The sequence below is a fragment of the Lichenostomus cassidix genome, chromosome 9, assembly GCF_008360975.1.
Source record: "Lichenostomus cassidix isolate B80296 chromosome 9, HeHo_3.0, whole genome shotgun sequence".
NCBI classification, from domain to species: domain Eukaryota; kingdom Metazoa; phylum Chordata; class Aves; order Passeriformes; family Meliphagidae; genus Lichenostomus; species Lichenostomus cassidix.
Window position 1 is genome coordinate 16,493,331 of NC_139490.1, and position 24,428 is coordinate 16,517,758.

Sequence of the window (24,428 nt, forward strand, 5' to 3'; positions counted from 1 at the left end):
CATCCTTAGCCTTGGTCAGTATTTGATTGATGGCTGTGGATGGCCTGGCTTGGAGTCCTAGCTGGACCACAGGACCTCCATCCAGATGGGCCTCCAACCTCAGTTTCCCTGGCACTGTAAGGCAGCTGCTGGAGGAACATTCTGGTTATGCCCCCAGGTGTTTGCTTTTCTAATGCTTCTGTAGGCTGATCTCCTAGAGAAATTTTTCATCATATAACTTGTATCTTAGCAGAATAAAATATTTTGCAGTGAAGAATAATCTAATAGTAGTTTTGGAATTTTAAAATAGGAAGATGGCTCAGAAGTTGGTGTAGGAGGTGCCCAAGTGACTGGCTCAAACACACGGAAGCACATATTGCAAGTCTCCACTTTCCAGATGACAATATTAATGCTATTTAACAACAGAGAAAAATACACATTTGAGGTAAGTGTTGTAGGTTTCTTACCTGATTCTCAGTATCTGTTTTAGGCACTTTGTTGTGAGTAGACCTTTAAAGAGCAGGTGTCTCTCATTCTGTTTGACTATGCATCAGGCTGATAAACACAAGAAGCAGATCATTAGCAATGCACCTGGGAAGCAGCTCTAGGGGAGGAAATTATTTCAGAGTAGAAGGTTTCACAAATCTTTGAGAACTGTGAGTGTGGTTGTTCTAGGCCATTGAGCTGTAGAAAAGCTGAAGTTGAAATGCAGCAGGTGGCTCCATTTCCTCATTTTGTCCTTGAGAAACTGGATTTAGAGGCCAAAGGGTGGAGAAGGGTTTGTATCCTGGCTTCTTGAAAACCTAAGTAAAATTGGCAGGCTGGACTGAGCTGGGGGATGAATCAAAGAACTTTCAGCCCTTTTCTGAGCTGACCTGCCAGAAAGGACAGTGAAGAAAGGTCTGCATAGATTCTTAACAAGGAGACTAGAGGGGTGTTGCTGGGAAAGGTTGAAATGTCAGCCAAGAGATAATCATGAAAATTACTTTAGGAGTGGAGGAGGATCACGTGCTTTGTGATGTGAGCCTTATATTGTTAATATAAATTGATAGTTTTGTTTTAGACATCATCTTCTGTTTGAGAGAGCATTGGCAGCCTTGAAAATCAGTATGGGTGCACTTTAAAACAGAGTGGATTTCCAGGTTTTCTCATCTGCTTTTGACTGTGCTATGCATAGTAATCATTTGCCTTTTTGTTTGGATTGTATTTTCAGCCTATTTGGCATACTTCTAGCCTGCTAATAAAGAAAGCTTCTTTGAAATGGTCTCAGGAGTGATTAAGGAAGGCAGGATTTGATAAGAGGCTCTTAATAAACTACTGATAACATAAAACATAATTTTAGAGCACAGAAAATCCTGTGTGTTGTGAAATCCATTGCAGGAGCATTACAGCTTTGAGTACTTTCTCTGCAGAATATTTGAGGGAGTGAAAACAAGAAGGGGGACTTACCAGCTCACTCATTTCCTTGAAACTGATTTTGAAATTGGGCTGGTGGCTGCCTTATTCCACCAAACTGCAGGCTTAATGAGTAGTAGAGCCTTACCTGTATATGAATAAGTAATACTTGGCAGAGCAGTGAAAAATACAATTTTTAATACGTGCTCTAAACTATATTTTACTAAGACCAGATGATAGACAAACATGTCCATCTGCTTTTAGGTTCTATGTTTTGTTTATTTCTGGTTTGGGAGTTCTTAAGCTCTTTCTTTGTGTCCCACTTGAACTAAAACATCAAGGAGGCATATTTGTGTTGTTTGGTTTCTTTGGTGAAGTGTGTGGGAGTTTGTCTTTAGCTCTAGCCAGGAAAGCTTACGAAATCTTCAGAGGAGAATGAATTTTATCTTTGTTCATTGATTATTGAATACCCTGATTAACTACTGACTGCTGGGCAACCATTTCTTCTCTGATGTGTCAAATCAGTGCTTTCAGTGCAGCAGAACACGTGAGCTGACTTGTGTGTGCTTGTGTATCCTAAAATTGTCTGATACACAAGTGTTTCTGCAGAGTCACAGCTCAACAGATTCATTTGAAGTTGCCTTCACAGCTGAGCAGACTTTGCTATTTTATTTTGCATTCAGTGTGATTATTAATTGCAAACTTGATAAGATCCTCACAATAATCCTAATAGCCATTAAGCCATGTGATTGAAGAAAACATGGGATAATGATAACACAAAAATTATGCATAAAATGCTATGGAACCTTCAAATATTGTTGCATAGAAAAATTTCTTCACAAAAAAGTGTGAATTAATTGTATTCCTGTACAGTAACATTTTATTTGTATATGCAAAATAACTATTGGCCATATGGGTCTAGGCTAATGCCACTGAAGTGGAAGAGGAAGGATCTTCATGCAAAACTTCATAGAATGTTAATTTTTTCTCAGAATTCATTTTTTTCTAATCAAGTCTCATGTAATTCTCAACATAGTTTTCTGTTGATTTATGTTACAGCTCAGTTTTTTAAAAGGTGAAATGTACTTGTTTTGTAATGGCATCAAAAATAAGGATGATTTTTTAATGTTTAACAAAGAAGAAATACAAATGTGACCACAGTAGAAGTTAAGTTGTTGACTAATTCCACAAAAATGAGAGGTTAGGACTTGAAACTAGATCACCTGTTTTTTTCTTTTGCTGATGTCTGCTTTGGAAAGTATGCAAGTTGAAGTCTGTAAATAAAACTAAAAATACTTTTTATTATTTCAACAAAATGACATAATGCTTTTTTTCTTCTGATTTTTCTGCACATTTTCCTTCTAATCTGGCTTTTTATGTAGAACTGGGCAGAGTTTCACACCTACAATGGTCTTTTTTGTAGCCCTCAGATAAATCTCACTTGGTAACATTTTTAGCACTGAGATTGTGTAATCAGTACTACTCCTGTGCATTAATCTAATGTGGTCTTTAAAATAAGGCATTTTTGGAGATGGGAAAGAAATAAACATTTTTTTGTGGCTACATCAAATATCTACATAAAAATATGTTTAGAAAAACATTACGCTACAGGCTGAAGGAAAGGGAGCACAGGAACATCTGTTATCCCCATTTACATTCATAGCTGCATTTTTTTTCTTTATTCAACTCAAAATTTTTGGCTCCTTCTGAGGCAGCATATTGCAGTGCAATTCTCTTTGTGGTCTTTACTTTAATGCTGGCTTATAAATTCTGAAAGTGAAATGATTCAAGTATGTTTGTGGCTCAGATGGAATGCTACAAAGTGAAGTACAATAGCAAATACACAGTGGTTTATATAAGGATGGATAACATGAAACCCCCTCAAATTCCCTTTTGACTCTTCTTTTCACTTTTGTTAAAAGCAGAGTATATCTATGGCCTTGTAAAAGTGATTTGGTTTTGAAAGGATTCATTTTAATTGTTGATCAAAAATCAAAGTTTGGGAACCTGCATGTCACTGGCATTACATTGTTAATAAGCTGGGTTTGGTTTGTAGCCTTTAAGACTTTATTTTTATCTAAGTTCCAAAATCTGGCACCTTGGTTTGTTAAATTTTATGCGGATCAATCCATTTCAGTAAGATTTTTTTGTTGTGACCATGGAAAGGATTATAGCTTTTTGGTTGTTGTTTTTCTTTTAATACTACTTTGTGCTGAATCTGAAAAAAAAAAAAGTGTGAATGTGACAATTGTGTTTTAAGTAAAGCAGCAAAGGAAGAAGTAGTAACTTTCTATGCGTAGCTTGGGAAGAGACATTTTGATATTAGCAAATATTTAAAATATGTGGATATTTACAGCTTATTTCAAATGGTATAAATACGGTATAAATGAATACTCTTAAGAACACTCTGTTATTTCCAAACAATCTATAAGCAAGATGTACCAAAAATTCTGATTTTTTTAAAGTTTGGACTTAGCAATTTTATTCTTTTTACCTTTTAGTTAATTTGCACTCATGTCAAAAACAGTTTCATGTAAAGTCAATGGTGTATATGTAGTGTTGGGCCAAGTTGAAAAATAGTGCGTATTTTGTCTGAGCCTTGGCATCACAGAGAGCTGGTAGTGAGATGCAGATGCTGTGTATGAGGTGCAGTGTAATTCCTGGTAAAAGTCTGAGACAAGGCCAGTACATCCAAATTATTTTTATTGTATGTTGTTAGTGGTAGGTGAAGACAGAAAAGTGGCTGTTTTTTAATTTAAGAAACAGCTTGACTGTACTCAAGAAATAACATCTGTTGATAGAATTCAGTTTGATTTTTCTGGTCACTCTTTAAAGAACTTTTAACAAGTTTGTTATGGTTCTTTACAGATCTTAGCATTGTGATCACTTGGAGTTGTTTCTGCTATTTTTAACCTAAGGTCATCACATGGACTTGTGTGCCATGAGAATCAGGAATTTATGGGGACAGTGAAAGGGCTTGATACTTACCTTGGAACCAAAGGGATAGCTCTTGTGGACAGCTGTATGGCTGTGAGGTTTGTGTTTTCTCTTTATCTGCTACAAGTCCCTCAAGTGTCTGAATGGGAATGTGAGATCAGAGGTGTCTGCAGTTTCCTCAGGCTAGAAAAAGGAAGAAAAGAGATGAGTGAAAATAAGCATTTACTGAATGGGAGCTCAGTGAACATGTTAGGTCTGAGGGAGCAGCATAGTTGTTTTTCTCCTAGGGCATATTAAGGCATCATTCTGCATCCAGTGTAATTTGTTTACCTAGATCAAGATCACTGGTGACTTGCTAACATCCATCTCTCAGCTAACTCTTCAGAACACTGACAGAGGTGCACCAGGTTATGTAGGTGTTTTTACAAACAGTCTTCAAAGTTCGTATGTTTGCTGCACTATAATGTAGTCTTTTTGTATTTCACCTGGAGTAGTCCTAGCCAAGGGCATCTAAACTGTAAATAAATTGTTTGAATTATTCAGAAAGGAGGTATAATGAATCTAGAGTATTTCTATGTTACAGTGAAACCAGACATTATTTGCTCCATTTGTAAAGATCTTATTTTCAACAGCTTGGCTGAATGCAAAAGTGTTTGTGCAGCTCTTGGTCAGAAACGGTCATGAGCATCATGGATGTTGTTCAGAAGGTTTGGTTTCATGCTGTTCCACCAACCCTGGAAACAGTTAACAAATCCTTTCAGCTCCTGGTGCCTCTTCATTTGACAGAATTCACTGTCTGGGCGCTGACCCAGGTCAATCATTTTGCACAGTGCCCACTGAGACCTTGCTGCTGAATGAGCTCTGACCTTTCAAGTGCCACAACTGTCACAGTATTTCTTTTTTAAGTTGTTTGCAACACATACTTCCGCCACAGCCATAAGCTAACTAAATACTCTTCTTTAGGAAATTCAACAAGAAACTGATATCCCCGAAAGAGAACTGGTTAGAGCCCTACAGTCCCTTGCATGTGGCAAACCAACACAACGTGTTCTCACAAAAGAGCCTAAATCAAAAGAAATAGAAAATGGTCATATATTTACAGTGAATGATCAGTTCACATCTAAACTACACAGAGTCAAGATTCAGACGGGTAAGTGAGCTTTATGTTCTACTCTCTTGCAGTCCCAAATCTGCCTTAAAACTTCAAATTAACTTTTGCAGGATTGATGTCCGTAGAAGTAAAAGGAAGAGATTTTTTTTTCTTGCTGATTAGTTGCATCAAAATGAAAATTCAAATACCAAGACAACTGTAGAAGTCAATTAAGCATTTTACTTTACAAAATTTGTAATTATCTCTTACAGGAAATACTGAAAGAAAAAAAAAATTCAAATTAAATAATAAAATGAAAAATATGCTACTGATAGATTCAGAAATAGGAAAATTGCCTCATAAGTTGCTGTACTGCTGTGAAATGAGTGATGGTTTTAGCCCATGATACAACAGCCATTTTCAAGTACCAGGTAGCTTCTAATGGTTTTGGGCAATGATTTGGGTTTAACAAATAAGGGAAGCTGAGTGTATAATACCACTTCATTGGCTTATGGAAGTGCTGGTGCTTGTGCCTGTAAACAGATTTGAGTACTGTTCAAATTTTAACATAGTAGTGATTAAGTAACAGTTTGTTATCTTGTCAGTTGCTATCAAAATATGCCAGAAAGTGTTAATACGTTCCTGTGGCTGCTTTTCATTTTAAAAAAAATCAACTTTGAGAATGTCAAAACTCAGGAAAATACAGCTTGATGTCTAGATGAAATAAATAGTGAAGCTAACACACACTTAAATAAATTTTAATTTTTCTAACATAATTTACATTTTCTCTTTTCTTCAAGTTGCTGCCAAACAAGGAGAATCTGATCCAGAAAGGAAAGAAACAAGGCAGAAAGTAGATGATGACAGAAAACATGAGATAGAAGCTGCTATAGTTCGGATAATGAAATCTAGAAAGAAGATGCAACACAATGTGCTAGTAGCAGAGGTATGCTTGTACACAGCTGGGATATGGGTCTGGGAGTTCTTTTTGCTTTTGCTGTTAACTCATTAAAGTTACACAGCTCTCACTAACATGATCCTGGAAGGCTTTTGAGAGATGCTCTGTACATCCTTTTTTTTTTTTTTCTCCCTATCTGAAGACCCAGTTAAATCCTTGCCCTTCACTTTAGGATGTACTCCCAGGATATCTAATTTTCCTTCCTCCTTTTAGTGCTGGTATGATGTTAAATTCCTTGAAAAGCAGTTGTGCACACAAACCAGTGTGCTTAACATAGTTTTCTGCTTTGATCTTGTTACTGACTGTTGGGTCCCAGTTTGAGAGATTTGAGCTCTTAGCGGAGAGAGAAACAGTCCTGCTGCTCTTCACTCCTAAGCTCAGACAGCTCCAGGACGTTATACATTTTGCACTCCTGAACTCCCTTAGAGCTGTGAAACTGGGAGAATTCTCAGATTGTGACCATGCTTCTGTAGGACTTTGAATTATACCCAAACATGAGCAAGCAAGTAGAGGGTCTGTCAGAAGTCTGCACACTGCTGCTTATGCTTCATGGCTGTTGTCATCTCTGTCTTAATACGTTTTTCTGGTTGTTGTGGTCTGTTAGGATACTTAAATATCTTGTGCTATGATCTTATATTATTGGGTTTTATTTTGTTTCAGGTAACTCAGCAGCTGAAGGCCCGATTCTTACCAAGTCCAGTTGTTATTAAAAAACGTATTGAAGGACTTATTGAGAGAGAATATTTGGCACGAACACCTGAGGATCGCAAAGTATACACTTACGTAGCATAAAATGCGTTCAGAAAATTTGATTTATTCTTGGACTATACTCTTCGCATGAACTGGGAAGTTCTTTTAAATCATTAATAATAAGTCGACCATCTTCTCTATTAAATTACAATACATGTTCTAGACCATTCAGATCAAGCCTTTTACTCCTTTTGAGAGTTTTTGACATTAATTGAGCTTCAGGCTTTTCAACGTTATCCCTGTAGAGATCATCCTTACAATTCTTCGGGAAAATGTGAATGTGCCGCGTTTGTTTTCAATACTGTATGAAAACAGAGAAATAAAAATGACTTTAGAAAATACAGCTCATTTAAAAAAATAAATTTGTTGGAATTTCATTTCCCCAGATCTTCAGTGTTGATGTAAATGTGTTTCTGTAGTGTTGCTTAGCACTTCGCGCATTGTATAAGTTGGGTTTAAAAGAAACCACAAGTGGTAAGGCAGAATTCCCACTTATCTTGCTCTGCTTCAAATGTTTCTTTTACTAGACATGTTTAATTTAAATACTTGGTAATTTTTTGAAGACCCGAGAAGACAACTTGAGCATGTTTCACTCTTCCAGCTGCACTCACTGTTCCAACAACATGAATCAGGAACTTCTGGGGGCTCAGAAAAGGCCGTAACAATTTTGGCTTTCCCTTCTGTAATTTGAGTTCTTCTAAATTAAACTCTATATTGATTAGGTTTGTTCTGGTTTCTTTATAGGAAAAAGGACAAGATTTTAGTGTGTATAAACTGTATAATAATTTTTGCTGTTGTACTCACTGCTGATGGTGGATTGTACAGGGCGATGTTTTTATTTCACTAAATGTAGACAAAATAAATTTAAAATAAATTGATTTAGTGTACACAAACAACTAATTCAAGTGTGTTAGAGTACAGGGTTGACAATCTTTTGGAACTAAATACTGTCCCCTGGGGAAATGTACTGGGATTATATTTTGTTAATAAACATCATAGATGGATCTGTAGCCCCAGGGCTTCCCATCATAAGTGCATATTTCAGGAGATTAAAGTGAAGCCAGCGTGCACTATTTGTTTTTAAAAACGCATTTTAAACACGCAATAAAAAATTGTTACTGTAATGAAATTTTTAGGTCTTACCCTGGAACTCTTTCTTCTTCTTGACAGTATGCTGCAAAAATAGATTAAAAATAGCAGTTTGGTGGCATCATTCTCACAGTTAGAAATTTTTGAGTGTGCATTGTACTGCAGTTTTTATTAAACCATATTTCTGACATTCCAGTGCACATATTCCCTGGTTTCCTGGCCACAGCTATTTTTCTGCTTTAATTCCAAACAGTATTTTTTTTCCTTGGTTCACATTACTTTCACCCATAGACCTTGAAAAATATAGTTGGGATGGGCTTTTCAATATATAGAGCTGGAATTGAAGCAAAAAGAAAAGCTTGGTTGTGGAGCATTTTGGTTCTGCCAGAGCAGTTCTTGATGGGCTGTACTAAGCAAGTGTGTGGTGCTGGTGCAATGTTCCAGTGTGACTGCAGAGTGTTTTTTGTTATGTCCACATATTTACCCTTCTCCAGCCTTTAAGATACAAATCCTGGCTACTGTTCAAGAGTAGAATATTTCCTTTAAAGAGAGGGACTGGAATTAGGGGGATATTTTAGCCTGATCATTTGGAAGTTTTTTTTATGAAGCTTTAAATTTACTGCACACCCCCAACACACCTACACACACACACAGAGAATAGTTTTTGAATCAGCAGAAGGAGGTGGTGGCTGAAGAACTTCCCTGCCCTTGTCCATCAAGAATTTAGCCCCAAAAAAATGAGCTGGGTCATTGGCCCTCCTGGAAAAGGTATTTGCTGGCTGTTATTGAAACACCTCTGTCTCTGCACGGGGTATGCAAATCTTCAGTAGAGATGAGGTCATTGTTTAGCTGTACAACAGTACTAAATACAGTCTCGAGTTGATCTAGGGTTTTGATTTTATTTCAAGTCACCAGAAACATCTTCCTCAAAATGTAAACCACTCTTCCATGTACCAATATGAAGGTTTTCTTTTATGCTTAACTTGCTCTTTATTAACATGAATGTTGTGATATTTGCATGTTAATGTTTTCCCCTGTGCTTGGCAGGGAGAAAAGGGTTCAAGTCCTTTTCCTTGTAAAGTTTACAAAAACGTGAGTGTTGTGATTTGGGACAGGAGGTCTTTGTCCTTTGCATTGCCGCTGTACTTCTGTTGTGCATCAGCTGAAGTTTCCTACTTCTGGGGTCCTTTGGAAGTGCTGAGGCTGAATGTTCCGTGAATGAATGTATAATTAGGTGTTGAAGAGTGTGTTTTTAAAAGCTATGTGGGCAACAGTGTTTGCCAGAAGAACAGCAGGTGGTGATGGCTATCTTCAGTAACAAGTATTAAGAGCACAGTTTCCATATTAATAGAATTTTGAAGACACTATTCAGGAAGGGACTTGTGCTGAAGTCAGACTTTAAAAATATGCCCTTTTCCACTGAACAATGGGGTAGAGGATTGAAAAATGGAGAATGTGAAAACTCTGGTCAGAGAGAACAAGACATCACTAGAATGCTGCTTAAGGTGAGTTTGATGTTTACATGTTTGTATGTTAGTGGGATTTCATTTACAATCTATAGCAGAATTCTGCTATGCCTTAATTTCATTTCTCTTAATTTCTACTTAAAGCTTCTTTGTAATTTTGTTAAAATTTCATTAGTAGGATTGTGGTTACATGCATGAGTGCAGTTATTAAGTTTGGTTTATTTGCATTAACGTGCAGCCAAACACAGTAACAACTTAATAAACATGGAGTGTAATTCTCTGGAATTTTTAAAATTAAAAGTAGGGTTTGAGTTTTATATCTGTTTGAAGATGTGTATGTATGTACTTTCCTAGTGCATGACTTCATTTAAAAGGATTGACAGTACTCCTCATTTTACCATCATAACAAAGATAATCCTATGGATCCCTGATGCAGTTGTTGGTCTTTTTCATGTTAGCTACCTTTACAGCTTTGATTTACTCTTTGTGTCTCCCAGAATTAATCCATACAGTTTCCCCACTGGCTACAGAATAAATGAATGCCAAGCAAACCAAATCAGTGATGTTAAGCTACTCCTGAATGCAATGTCTTTCCTCACCCTCTTCCAAAGACAAACTTTGCGCTGTAGACCCTAAAGCTTCCAGTGCCACTCAATTTCATTCTCCTTGCCACTGCTCATTGAGAATCAGCCACTGGTGTCAGATTTACTTTCCCTCACCTGTGGAAATAGAAGCATTGCACTAAATATGCTGGGTGACTGTAGTATTTTTATTCACATGTATTATAATCAAATTCTGTAGTATGTGATGGGTGGCACTTATCCATATCCATCCACTTAGACATATATATCCATATATATGTGGATATATAGATACATGGATATAATGGTAGAGCCTGTCATGATGCATAGTTTTGGGGATAAGCCTGCACAGAGATGAGGTTACCATTTTTTCAAAAGTAGCAAAAACTGGAACTACTTGTGGCCTCTGCATGTTCAAAACTGGGCAGAACAACTATAGCTCGATCAAACTCTTTGGCTCTGCTTTGTTCCTCACGGTGCTTAGAGGCAAGCTGGGCTCTGATCCTGAGCTCCCTTCCACAGAGCCCTGTGCTTTGGAGCAAGAGTTTGACAGCCTAGAGCAGGACTCACTAGTGTGCTCAGCTGGCAACAGGCATTATCTTGTTTGTGTCTGGGCCAAAGTTTAATTTCTGTTTATATTCATTTTGATATCTTGAACAGTAAGCGTAATAACCATTGTGCTCAATCTGAAGTGTGAATTTAATGGTTTCTCTGTCCTCTGGAGTGTGTAATGTGAAAGGGCTGTAAAATGCAGAACTTGTAAATCCATCCAAATGAAAGCTGGATAAAAGGACAAGACAGTCGTTCGCTTACCTTTCTGTCCTTCACTGTGCAGGGAACTGTTCATAGATTGTGCCCAAAAACTGCATTTAATACTCTGAACCTTTCAGCAGGGCTGTTTGCTGTCATCAAGCCAGCTGCCCTGCAGGGAGGAAGGTGCATCTCTGGGGAGAGCAAGGCAGGGCTGGAGCAAAACTTGTTCTGAGATTATGGTGGGTGTTCTGGGGCAGAGGGTTGTGCAAAACGCAGGTTTAGTCACTTGTATTCACCGTGTATAAGATGTTCACCTGTGCTGGTAGCTTTGGGGCATCCTGGGGGTTTTCCAGCAAGGAATGTGTATTACTGGGGATGTGGAGTCTGCAGTTCAGAACTGCTCTGAACATGCGAAGGTGTGACCTACTGGGCCCTTGGGCTGCAGGAGTTGGGGCAACTGAGGTGGATAAGTGTGGCACAGTTGGGTGATTTATGAGATTTGGCATGTACTAGGAGTCTTGTCCATCGTGAACTTGGAGTGGGTTCTAAGAAATTAATAGAAAAATACTAACAATCCTGTCTAGGCTGAAATCCTGGTGCCTTGAGCTCTGTTGTCCCAGCAGTTGATCTGCAGTTACATGATAAGCAGGACTCGGGCTCACTGATTATTGCCTTCATAAGGAAACATATTGTGCAAATCAGGGAGGGATTTATCCCTCCCTAAATGCATATTACCCAAAATCTTGGAAAAGAGGTATTTCCTGTTTGTCTTTCATGTCAAGTGGTGAAATTTGATCATGAACTCTGATTTTTCAGTTGTGTGGAGGCTCTTACCATCAAGGGCTGCACTGGGTAAGATCCCACTGATACTGAGGATTGTTCCCCAGGTTCAGCAGTGAGCAGCTGGTTGGTGCCTTTGCGATACCCCCTGGGGGAGTGTGAAAGGAGGGGCAGCACTGATGCCCCAAGCAAAGTCACCTGCTGGATTCTTTAGCATTGAGCTCTTCAAAGAGCCCTGCCGTGGTGTTTGTCTGCTGCTGCCACTGCTCAACGCTGCTGTGTGAACAATGCTGTAACAACAGCATGGTAACCAGCACCGTGCTCCTGTTCCGTTGGTGACTCAGCCCTAGCTGGGAAACCCACCTGTGACATCTGCAGGAATTCAAGCCAAGGCCCAGGCTGCATGATTTAGTGCTGGGTGCTCTGTGAAGAGAGAGCTCAGCTGCTTGTTCCCTTGAAGGAACACTCATTGCACTCTTGCTTTAAGCTGGGAAGTGTATTCTTCCAGGGAAGCAGATTTCACAAACAAGAATAAATTCTGGCTCTAGGAAGTCTTGATTCAAATGAAGCTGTTGGTCTTTTCTGAGCTGGAGCCCAGGTGAGGGAGTAATGTCTGAAACTGCACCAAGCTAGGTGTCTGGAGAGCTACATGATCCTGTTTGCCTGAGTGGAAATGGGAAGGGAGAAAAGGGGGATTCACCAGTGGGTGCAACTTCTTAAATAGCTTTTAGCAGTCCTGCTATTGGAGGGAAAAAATCATAAGAAGTCCCAAAGTCCTCAAAGTGACACCACATTAGAGCCTGGTGGTGCCTTACTATAGCTTCTCAGTTCATATGCTGATTTTCCTTTGGAAAGTTTGCTGGAACATGCCCCAAATCCCAGTAATGCCTGAGCTTCCTAGACCTTGAGAGCCACTTCTGCTAATGTTTGTTGGATGTTTGGATCTTGCTTCTTTTGAAATTCTGTTAAAGATAAGGCTAATAATCTCCTGCAGCTTGTCTGTCACAGCATTTGGTATCAACTTAATTATGCAAATCTGCAATTCCAGCATAATGTGGGATCCAGGCCAAGACTGTTTTTTTAAATTAGAACTTGGGATGTATTATTCTGTGTCTTAGGAAGGTTGTGTTCAGGGAAGGGAGTAATTAGAAGCCCTCACACTGCGTGGGTCTGCCTTGTTCCTTAAGCTGGAGCTTGGCCTCGCTGGCGAGGTCACCATCTCCTGGGGACTGGCTCTTATTAGCACTCTGCAGGGTGCAGTCACACCCGGCTCTGCTGCTGGCCTTCCAAGAATTCTGCTTTGAGTTGCCTTCAACAGTGCTAAATACAAGCTGATTAAACAAACACTTCACAGGGCCCTGAAAGTCTTGGGTTTGTTTAGATCTGTTTTCTTTTTCTGGAAGGTTTTTAATTGTGGTGTAATTTATATAAAAATTGCTGGGTTAAATCTTTCAGAAGTGAGTCCCTGAGGCTGGGCACTTAAATTCACATGTAGGTAATCTGACTGCCTCCTCATCACACACTGCCTTGTGTGGAATGGATTGACCCTGGGGATGTGGGCAGAGGGATCTCAAAGATGCCATCTTGGGTCAGTGTTAAATGTAGGCTCTGTGAAGTCAGGTCACCACAGGAAAGGCTGAGAGAGTTGGGTCTGCTCAGTCTCAAGAAGGCTGAGAGGGGATCTAATCTGGCACAGGTTGCCCAGAGAAGGTGTGGAATCTCCCTCACTGGAGATATTCCAGAACTGTCTGGACACAGTCCTGTGCCATTTGCTCTGGGATGGTCCTGCCTGAGCAGGGAGGTTGGACCAGATGCCCCACAGTGGTCCAACCTGACCCATACTGTGATCTTTTTTATCAAATACTTGTTTCTGCTGTAACCTCCAATTGCCTCATTACATGTCTTGGACCTTGGTTTGGGCGCATGGAATGTTTCAGGGATTTTTTGAAATATTTTACACAAACTGAAAACTGAGGAAGAATGGAACTATCTGCAAGTGCCCTGTAACTGGCTGAGGATACATAGCCCACATCCCCTGGGAGATGAATATAAAATCCAGCCAAGGACATGCAGTCTTTTTGCCACACATTTGTTACTAATAGGAAGCTCCTCTGTGTGTCTCAGTGCTGCTCTGTCAGCCTTGCACTTGCCCCAAAGCCTGAGTCAGCTGAGCTGACTGCAGTCCCCAGGTGTCCAGGGGAGATGTGGTTCAATCCTGCCTGTCCCTCTGGCAGCAGTGCCATAGTGCCACCAGGATCCCTGTTCCCTGGCTGCCGTGGCTCCCTGTCAGGAGGAACCTCTTTCACTTTAGTTTACATTTTACCTCCTGTGAGCCTCCAAGCTCTCCCTTGTCTGTGCACCTCCAGGAGTCCAGGAGGGAGTCCCTCCCGGCAGGAGCTGGAGTCACCGTGTCCCCTCCCTGGGAGGAGTTGGAGCTGCGGTGCTGCCCGGCCAGAGCTGCAGCTCCAGCAGAGCCCAGGGCAGCGCTGCAGGTAGGACACAGCCTGACACAGCTCCCTCTCCTCTTTACAGCTGTATCCTTGCTTCCTGTTCCTCTTTGTGCGTGTGTGTGCTGAGATCCTGACTCACAGCGTCTGCTGGAGCTCTCTGTATTTTCTGTGACCCTTGCCGGAGTCCTGCTCTTTGACAGCTGGTTAAAAAGAAGAAACAAGAATTGTTTGGGAGAGAAGTCTACTTAAATAAATGCAGTAGGTCAGATGGGCTTTTGCTTTTTTGGTTTTTAGTCTCCTCCAAAGTGATGATGAACTGGAGTCACAGAATTTGAAGCTGGAGACAAACTCTGTAAAGATTTTTGTATTCAAGTCATGCCTTAATCCTGATTTTTGTCTCAGCACTGTCTATACTGTAATTGTCGTCTAGCAGGTTAATTTAGTAGTTTCATCCTTGTTACAGGCAGAGCTTGAGATTGGTGTAAAACAAAAAAAAAAATTTTAAAAAGAAATTAGGAAGCCCAAGTCATGCATTTAATGAGGCTTTCTCCTGAGGTGCTTAGGTAATTCATACTCAGTCTCTCTCAAGTTAATTACGTTCTAATAATCCTTGTAAAGTACTTTCCTTACAGATGTTGCTATGAACTTATTAAATTCTGTGATGCATCGTCAGTTTTGGTGGTGTCAGCTGGAGCAAAGGGCTCTGAGCAGTGCAGAGGATGAGGCTCAGCCCAGGGATTCATTATTAAAAGGAATTTTTAATTATTATGCTGTGCCTTTCCACTGTAGGATTTTAGACTTACAGCAGACAGTATTCTCTTGAGGCTTCACACCATAAAGTGTTTATTAGTTGTTTATATTTGGACTTTAATTTGTGCAGGGCTTACCAATGTATGTGTTAGTGCTAGATACAAGTGTTCATGTTTGTCCTGCTGTTACACACAGCTGGAGTGCCCCAGCAGCTTCCTGTAAGTTCTGCTGTGTAACCAGTCACTGCCATGTGGGAATGGGGCCCCAATTTTTTTGAGTCCCATACCAGAATTATCCACCCCTCCTCCCCTCAGCAAAGTGACTTTTCATGTAAGATTGAACTGCTATTTTTCTAATCTCTTGAAGAAATCTTTCTTGGCGTGTTCAGTAGGTCACCGTGAAAAATGTGCTTTTCCGTTTGGCAGCCAGACTGGAAAGCTGGGGGAAGGGGAAGCAGAGAGGAAGGCAAGGAGTCATTCCATTCAGGGATCAGAGTGAAATCAGCACTTTGCTTTTCTTAGGAGATGCAGCAAAAGCCAGCACTTTGTTGTGGTGGCAGCCATCCCTCCTCCACCTGAGATGAGCAGTGATGAAGGGTCTGAAGTGACCAGGCTGCACCAGTGAGGGCTGTGGCACCCTGGCTTTATCCCAAGCTTTGGGGGGCAATAGACGGGAGACAAAGGGAGGGCATGAGAGTACTCTTGTCCAAGGTTGAGGAGCCTGGATTTGAGCCCCTCCCCATGGATATTTAGCTGTCAAAACAAGTGGAAGAGGAGCAGAGGTGCTCAGGCTGGGTGGTGAGGCTGTCCTCCTCTGAGGGAGAGCATCAGGTGATGGCTGAGGATCAGTTCATCTCATGCTCCTCATGGTAGGATTGGTGTGTTCTGCTGACCTGGAGCTGCTGGAGAGCTGAGAACCAGGCCCACAGCTGTTCTGCAGGCAGCTTCATCAGTAGAGTTTCAGAAGTGATATTGGTTCCCTGTCCCACCTTAGCAAGCACAGAAGAAACACCTGGTGGGGGTTCAGGACTTAAACCTTTTTGTGAGTAAGGCTCTGGTGTTTGGCTGTAACACCAGGGGATGCTCACGTGGGGAGGAGTGGGGTGAAGCTGCTCTTGGGAGCACCTTCCAGCTACAAACCAAGCCCTGATGAGCTTGCTTAGCTCTAGTGTTTTCCTGTACAGGCAAAATTCCCCTGTTCTTCTCAGGCAGGAAGGCAGATGACTGCCTGCCCCTGCCCTGTAGCAAGGAGTTGATGAATCATTTCCTTTTCCATATTTTAGTGAAATTGTGTTGTTCAGAGCTCATCTAGAGCATTTTAATGCTATGAGCACTTGCACTCTTCTCTTCACTCTCTTCCTGCAATTGTCTGAAGGCTGGATTTTTTTGTCTCCCTCCCAACAGCAGTTGTTCCTTGCTCAAAGTGTTGCAGGTGGGTGCAAAATAATTTTTTTCCTCATTTTCTAGACAGTCTTTTCTATCCTTATTGTACAGAGGTGTCAGTGTAGCTTTTAAAGCATAAATGTGAGTTTCTACCAGTGAGAGTGATCTCCATAAAGGAAACCAAGACACTGCTGCTTGTACCTTTAGACCTTGGAGATGTTACTTAGTTGAATATAAATTTAGGGTCCTATTAAAAAATGTAGTTCAGAGTTTGAATAACAGAGTTATTAATGCTGGGGTTTCTGCACAGTGAACCACTTGCTTTGTGTGCTTGGCTGTTTGAGAGGGAAGTTGGCACATCAGCAGAGAGAGATGTGCTGCTCTTAATGAGATGGAGGTGGGCAGATCATCAGAGGCCCCAGTTTTGATTTAAATACTGGCTGCAGTGGGGCCAGCTCTGTATAGGAAGTGGGTTTGTCTTGTCTTGTATTGTGTTGCTCCTGGGCTGGCAAACAGGGAGATGAAGGGACAGTGTGATTTATTGTCCAGACAATAGAAGAGACCTGGAAAGTGGTGTATTTTCAGCATTCCTATAGTAGCTTATGCAGTGAGTTAAATTAGGTATCAATATGTAAACCCAAGGAGCAAGGAAAAAAACCTGGACTTTGCTTGAGGCTGCTGATTACATGGGTATCTCAGGAGAAAAAAAGGAGGAAAAAGAAGCAAACAGGGAACTGAAAATGGAAAGCCTGGTACCCAGGTTTATGGGCCATGTACAATAGCCCAGGACCAGGTTTCCAATTAGACAGCAAGCTACCTGTGGTGTGAAGGGTGTAACTAGGAGTTGAGGTTTTTTCCCAAAGCTCCTCTTTCCTGATTTATATCTGCCCTTATTGTTATCTGCTGTGTTCACATGGTTGGTTTTTTCCTTTTGTTATTCTGTTTTCCTTCCTTGTTTTTAAAGAATAGCTTATCTGTGTGCCCCAGAAGGGTGGGACTCACAGAGATCACAGGCTTTGTACAATGAGCCAAGGCCAGCCTGCTGACTACAAGAAAATTTGCTGTGGGTTTCAGCCACGAGTGCCACATGGCTTTTGCAAAAGGCAGTGATTTCACTGGTGGGACTCAGCTGGATCTGGAGCAGCCACTTCCATGGAGAAGAGACAAGCGAGCATCACCTCATCCTGGAAAATCACTGCTTGTCTTCCAGTGCTGTTCATCTCTGCTGGCCTGAGTTGTGAGTGAGAAGAGCAGGAGGACACAGAGCTGTTTCTGGACACTTGGGTCACATGTATGTGGTGACCAGAGCTCTGGAGTTGGGAATGAGCCTTGAGCTGAGCTCTGCTGGGATGTGATCTGGGACTGCTCACTAAAAGCCTTGTCACTCTCCACCTGCCACCTCTGCACATCCACTGTGCTTACCTGTGTGTTTCATCAGGTACTGCAAAGCCTGAAGGAGTCTGAACCCGTTCTGTTCAAGTCTCTCCCTCGTGTTACTGAGGCAAAGAGGAGAAGGAAGGCACTGATTTGTCAGTTTTACCATTTTGCCAGGAGCCTTTGCAATGGATGATGGAGCAGAGTCTCTGATGACTGTGCATCTCCTCGCCCATTTGGGACACTCATTTCTTCTGCAGCAAACTCTGGATCGGCTTTTGGAGTGGCTCTGCCTGGACATTCGCCTTTTCCTGGTGTCTGAGCGACTTCCTCCACTGAAATACTACGAGAGATACCGCAAGAGGAGCTGCAGCTTTCCTGGAATATCTGTCCTCCTTTTCCTGCACGAGGACTTGGGGGAAGAACGGATTTTCCAGGTGCATGAGCAGTTCCAGCGCCCGCCCTGGCGGTACCAGCGTGCCCAGTTTGCCAACGGGCACAGCCCCCACTGTGGCCCAGCCCAGCAGGACTTCTATGGCCTGGACGAGCAGCTGCCCGTGTGGGGCATCAGGAGGGTGCACTGCGGCCCCGAAATCCTGCGGGTCACCCTCTACTGCAGCTTTGATAACTACGAGGATGCTGTGAGGCTCTACGAGATGATCCTGCAGAGAGAGGTGACCCTGCAGAAGAGCACCTTCAGTGTCTTTGTGCTGCATGCCACCCCACACGTGGCCGTGCAGCTGTGCCTGAAGCAGCTGCCCATCGGGGTGGCTGCCGAGCCCAGGGACTCCTCAGCCCTGCAGTTCAAGGTGCAGGAACTCGGGCAGCTGGTGCCCCTCCTGCCCAACCCCTGTGTTCCCATCAGCAGCACCAGGTGGCAAACGCAGGACTATGAAGGAAATACGATTCTGCTCAAGGTATGTGTCTGCAGTGCTCTCAGAGGAGGGCGTTTATTTATTTCTTCTTCAAGGAATGCAGGAATGGTTCAAAATGGAAATGATGATTTTGTTTGTTCATGTTTTCTTTTGAATTTGTGAATGCAGTAATCGGTGTCTGCCAGTGCTGTGATGCGGTTGATAAATGTAAGCGCTGATCCTTGGAATGTTTTTATACTGTTAAATTAACATCATTACTGCTTGCCTGAAATGGAAATTATTAATGCTTTCTAGGGCATGCTAGCTTAATATCTTCCCTCCTCTGCCCCAAATAAATGATTGTAGCAGTCTAATCTTTTCTGATAAGTCATTGCTGTATAAATGTTTGTCAAAGCAGATTTTTGGCATTCAAAACCAGAAGTTTTGTAAGTGTAATGTTGATATAGCACTGCCTGCAGTAGAGGTTGTGAGCTCACAAGTGAGTTGCAGTTGGGCAAAAGTGACAAAGAGATGTGTCCTAGAAAGTCTCTGCCTTTTCTGTTCAAGTGTGCAGTCCAGAGGTTATATGAATACAAATTTTAAAAAAGACGGTCTGTGCTGAGATCATATGCAGTGAGAATTATGCGTGTGAGCAGAATAGCAGTTTAGCTCAGTGGGCTTTCTTTCCATTCTAACAATCCCTCCCACCTCTGGTTATTTTTTCTTGTAAGTTGGATTTTAAATTATTTGCCCATCCTGTGCCTTTTGTTTTTCCTTCCAGAACTCCTCTGTTACAGATGAAGTTAATTACTCTGTTTAGCTTATTTTATGCTGCTCTGAACACTGATCTCAGGGCAGCCCTTGCTGCCTCGTTCAGTATCAATTTTAAAACTGGTTTGCACCTATGGGGATTTTTTGTACCCACAGCCTATTTCGGCAAGGACTTCCCCAGGTGTGACAGGCTGCAGGTGACCTCAGCACGGTGAGGCTGGGCGAGAGCATCAGTGCTGGTCAAACTAAAGCTATGTGTTAACTGGTTCTCTAATTTTCAACAGGTTCAGAGCAGCTCCAAGACCCTTGAAAGGAGCACCGGGCTTTCCCAGCAGCACAATAATACAGGCGGAGGAAAAATCCCGCAGGACTGCATCCCAGCTCCTCTCCCTGTAAAGAGGGGTAATCCTGGGCGGAGAAGCCAGGAGGGCAGAACAAAATCTGACCCGGGTGAAGTGCTTGTGTCTGAGCAAGGCAGCAGTGACCTCCAGAGGCACTGGCGCTGTCCCGCCGCTGTCCCCGCGGCACGGTGGCGTTGGGCAGCGCCGTCGCTCCGCAGGCAGGCGGGCGGGAGGCTGCAGGCTGCGCTCCCGGGCAGCGGCCGGCACGGCGGGGCAGAGACCAACGTGGACACCGGGCTGGCCGTGGGCACTGCCGGGACAGCCCGCTGCCCGCTGAGCCACTTCTGCGGGGCGCTGCGGGCCAGCCTGCTGCCGCTGCCATCGCCCGGCGCCGGCGGAGCGCTGCGCTACCCGCACGGACAGCAGGGGCTGCGCGCTGCGGCCGGGAGCGGCACTGCGCCCGGAGGGCACTGCCCTACACCGCCTGCCAGCCCCAAACACGGGCCGGAGGACGACGAGCAGGAGTTCTTTATATGACGGAAGCCAAATGTGCCGCATGGACTCATCCTTCCCGAGGGACAGCCGAGCGCTGTGGCTGTGCTGTGGCTGCTGCTGCTCGGGGTGTAGCTCTGTCGCTGTGACACCTCGCAGTGGGGTCACTGAGATGGACACTGACTTCCCATGGACAGATGTTAAGGGGCTGCAGGAAAGCAGGAACAATAACACTGTATTTACAGAAAATTGTTGTTTTGGTTTGGTTTTTTTAATGCACAGTAGGTGAGGGGTGTGTTGTGCAATGAATAGGAATAAGCCATATGACTCCTGCAGCTGTTCCAAGATGCTAAAAAATAGACAGTGACATCTTCAGATGGGTTTTGAAGGTGCAGCTTGCCTGAGCTGCCCAAGCAGCTGGATGCCCCCAGCCCTGGGGACTCACCATCCCTTGCCAGGACACACTGCAACAAGGCTGTGGCATGGTCACAGTGGCTATGCTGATTTTCCTTTGTGTTCCTTCGTGCTTCCCCAGTTGTTGCTATTCAAAATCTATCGGTGTTGTCCATTTAATGCAAGATTTGAAACGTAAAAATGTTCTTTTGAATATTTCTCAAAAATATTTCTAGTGAGACCTTTTTCCTGGCTCAGCACAGTACACAAAAAACACACACTTGAAGAGCAGTGCAGTAAAACCTGCTGCTGCCTATTTGTGTGGCACTTAACAAAATAAACACAGCAACAGGCCAGGCTTTGTCAGACCAGTGTGCAGTTATCAGCAGGCAATCCTAGCTGGGTTTTAATTAACAGAAGACAAGAGAAGTTAAGAATCCTGGAGGGAATTGCCAAATGCTCGAGAGTAATGAGGACTAGAGATATGAAGTCATGTTTCAGCAACAGATGCTGAAATAACTCCCATCTTGATCAGTTTTCTCAAGTAGGATTAAATAAATCTCAGAGGGAAAGAGATGGGAAGAATATGAAGGAGGAGTGAAATTATTCAAAGAAAAGCCACATCTGATCATACTTACCTTCCAAACAGCACAACAAAGAGGTGTTTTCTCCCATAAATATATCTGAATTCTGGGGGGTGGGGGTGGTATAGAATGGTCCATTCTCTGGGCCCTGCCAGCTGGTGCTGCCCTGCAAGTGATGCTCATGGACCCTTAAATCTGGGGGCTGAAACCTGCAGAAGGGGACACTTCCTTCACTGGACACCTACAAACATCCCCCAGGTTTTCACAAGCTCTGCAAAAATTGTGGACTTTTTAATGAATCATCCTGTGATATTTTACATCTACAAGGGTGATTATTTAATCTTCCCTAGCACACTAGAAACTCAGCCAGGGCTTTTCAGAGCTGGAGAAAATCTCTAGTCAGTGGGGAAGCAGCCAAGAGGAGCTTGCAGGGGCTGGCTGGGGTGTGTGTGAGGGTGGGCTGGGGGGCACATGGGGAGAGGAGGGGGATCAGAGCAGAGCATGTTACAGACCTGCAGTGGGCATGGATGGGTTAGGCATGAACTCAGGAATAAAGCCAGAAGTGGGATTCCTGGGAGGAACAGCTTTAAAGAAAGATTTCATGGTCTTCTCTCTTCACTCTCATGCCAAAGGAACTTGAGTGTGACTGTTTAGCATAATCTTATTTTTCCTAAATGAAAGATGGTGCTTAAGAGGTGGAAGGTCAATATCTAGATTGGGGGAAATATCATATATATATATATGTATTAAAAAAAAAAGATAGAAAAGGGACAATGATAAAAATTTCACCTGCCTCCAACAGATCATGGAAGAGAAGGACTTCAAGCCAAAGGCAGACCCTCTGAAAAGACTGCTTTTAACAGTAAGCATGTAAAATCCATGCATTTTAAGTGCAGGATACACACTGTAGAAATGTTGTATCACAGAGGCAGGTGTGCAAGGGTGTGTTGGGTCAGAGGGCACATTTCTCCATGGGTGGATTCAGTAGAGGAAGGCAAAGATTCATGTTTTCCAGACTGTTCATATCTCTGCAGCCTCTATTTTATACTTGTTCTTTGCACACTGTGCCATTTCTTTCAGGGTTTTTTAAAGTCTAAAAAGAAGCACGGGTTGGCAGGGTCTGCTGAAGGTCTCTGTCCCAAACACCAGTCAGGATACTCCAGGTAAGCAGCCAGAGCAGGTGGATGCACGAGGTGTGTGGCTCTGGCAAGGCTGGCAGTGAGCTCAGCCAGAGCTTCCCATCCCCTGTGCTGATCCCAGCAAAGCACAGCAGGGAAAACAGCCTTGGTGGGAAACTGAAGAGGGAGTTTGACAAGTTACAGGATCATGGCATCACAACACTGGATGAAGGGAAATGCAGTGGGATTTTTACTTTTGGTGTGTGTCATGCTTGATGTAAAGGATTCAGTCTGGTGGGAATGGCTCTGCCCTGGCTGAGGGGTAATGGTGCTGTGCATACTGAGCTGGTGATTCCTCTGATGGACACCTTGATGGACAGCAGCCAAGGTGGTCAGCATTGACTCACACCCTCTTAACAGAGGTTTTAATTCTGAGGTATGCACTTTTTGGGGGGCACTGGGCACCCTGCACTGTGTCAGGCAGTGCTGTGCCCAGCAGTGGGGCATGGCCCTGGGACTCCTGAGAGCCACTGTGACCCCATTCCCAGAGGGGGCAGAGATGCTGCCATGGCTGTGCTCACAAGGGGTGATGATGAACAGTCCCATCCAAAGGGAAAGGCTTTTCTCCTGGGCCTCTGGCACAGTCTGGGTGATGGAGAGGGGAAACCTGTCCTTGCAGGAGCAGGATGTGTGCTGAGAGAGGGAGCTGTGGGCAGCAGGGGTCAGAAAAAGCAGGAGAGCTCACTCTGGGGTCACTTGATCACAGCCTGCAGAGATGACTGCTGTTGCTTTTTATTTTTTAGCCCCTGGCAACAGAAATTGTGTCTTTTGTCTCCTCTGAAGCAAGCACAGCAGTGTTTCTGAGGGATGAGTTGCCCTGGAGCAGCAGAAGCACTCCCTGATGCCTGGATACGAGCACAAAGGCAGGGGGTGCTCCCCTGCTCCCCACTCCTGGCATGGTGCTGTGGTGCAGGCAGGCACCCAGGAAACCACTGGGGAGCTCAGGGAGATCACAAGCTCGGCGTCTCATGGTAAAAAGAAGCTGGCAAGGTTGATTCTTTTGGGGAAGCAAATGCTGAAAGCACTTTTCTTTCCTCAGTTCTGGGCCAAGCTCAGCTCTCATGAATGCCTTGGTAAATCCTGAGGTAGTCTATGAGCACAGCCAAGCTTCCCAGATTTAGTTGGTGGGTCTGGGGTGGGAGTTTTTATTCTCTTCACCTGTGTTGGTGCCGTGCTCTGTACTCAGTTCAAACAAAGCTTCTCAGCCACTTGGTAGAAGAAAATAGATTTTGTAACGGGAATACAAACCAGAAATTGTCTTGTTGCTGCAGCTCCAGCCCCTCCACGGGCTGTGCAGTCAGGGACCCGCTGGTCACCTGTGCAGGGCTGGAGCAGTGATGGTCACTTCTTCTGCTGTCCTGTCACCTCCTGGTCTTTGCAGAGCATTCCAGATTATTATGGTTATTGTTATTTTTGGTGTTATCGGTGTTATTATTGTTGCTGTTATTATAGTTATGTTTGTGGGTTGCTGCCGTGTGTCGGGGCTGCGGGGCTGCGGGGCTGCGGGGTGCTCCTGCCCGTCCCTGTCGCACCAGCTCCGCCTGCTGCCAGCACCGCACACGGCAGCTGTCCTCCGCCGTGTCCCTGTCACCCTCCTCCCCAGCAGAATGTCCCTGTCACCCTCCTCCCCAGCAGAGTGTCCCTGTCACCCTCCTCCCCAGCAGAGTGTCCCTGTCACCCCTCGGGAGCAGCAGCACAGGCAGCACGGGGGCTTCCAGCGCAGTCCCAGCGTCATTCCGCCCTTCTCCTCTGCCCTGCAGAGCCCAAGCAGTGCCCAGAATCCCCCCGGGTGGGTGATGATGCTCCTGTGGCTCCACTGCCTCGACGGGAAGACGAGCTGCCCTCAGCCAACCCCAGCCAGGTCCATCTGCACTCCTGTCCCCAGGCTTTGCCTTCCTGCACCATCAGATCTCCAAGCCCAGCCGTGGTCCAGCGTGTCTGAGCTCTTTATGGAGCTTCTTTAAGGCCCTTCAGCCCCTAGCCCCACCCTTCCAGCAACTGGGGCTTTTAATCCTCACTTTCATTACCATGGAATTACCCTGATAGATTAGAAAGCAATAGAGGTACTAATAACAAAGAAA

At 43.7% G+C, this 24,428-nt stretch overlaps 2 protein-coding genes across 3 annotated transcripts in view; both read left to right on the forward strand.

Annotated features, from left to right (window-relative positions):
* CUL3 (cullin 3) overlaps positions 1–7,496 on the forward strand; it is a 54,841-nt gene extending 47,345 nt beyond the window's left edge. The window contains exons 13-16 of the mRNA XM_085069642.1: positions 290–424; positions 5,275–5,461; positions 6,202–6,347; positions 7,020–7,496. Of these exons, the coding sequence (XP_084925768.1) occupies positions 290–424; positions 5,275–5,461; positions 6,202–6,347; positions 7,020–7,151 (600 nt within the window). The 3' untranslated portion in view covers positions 7,152–7,496. The remainder of the gene's footprint in view (positions 1–289; positions 425–5,274; positions 5,462–6,201; positions 6,348–7,019) is intronic.
* An 8,774-nt stretch (positions 7,497–16,270) lies between these two features.
* On the forward strand, positions 16,271–20,814 carry FAM124B (family with sequence similarity 124 member B). Of its 2 annotated transcripts, none has more exons than XM_085069643.1 (3): positions 16,271–16,409; positions 17,325–18,651; positions 19,644–20,814. In XM_085069643.1, the coding sequence occupies exons 2-3, from the start codon at positions 17,923–17,925 to the stop codon at positions 20,235–20,237; spliced, it is 1,323 nt and encodes a 440-aa protein (XP_084925769.1). In that variant the 5' UTR covers positions 16,271–16,409; positions 17,325–17,922; the 3' UTR covers positions 20,238–20,814. The 2 variants fall into 2 exon arrangements, with proteins under 2 accessions (XP_084925769.1, XP_084925771.1); XM_085069645.1 differs by having other exon boundaries at positions 17,330–18,651.
* Positions 20,815–24,428: the final 3,614 nt, after the last annotated feature.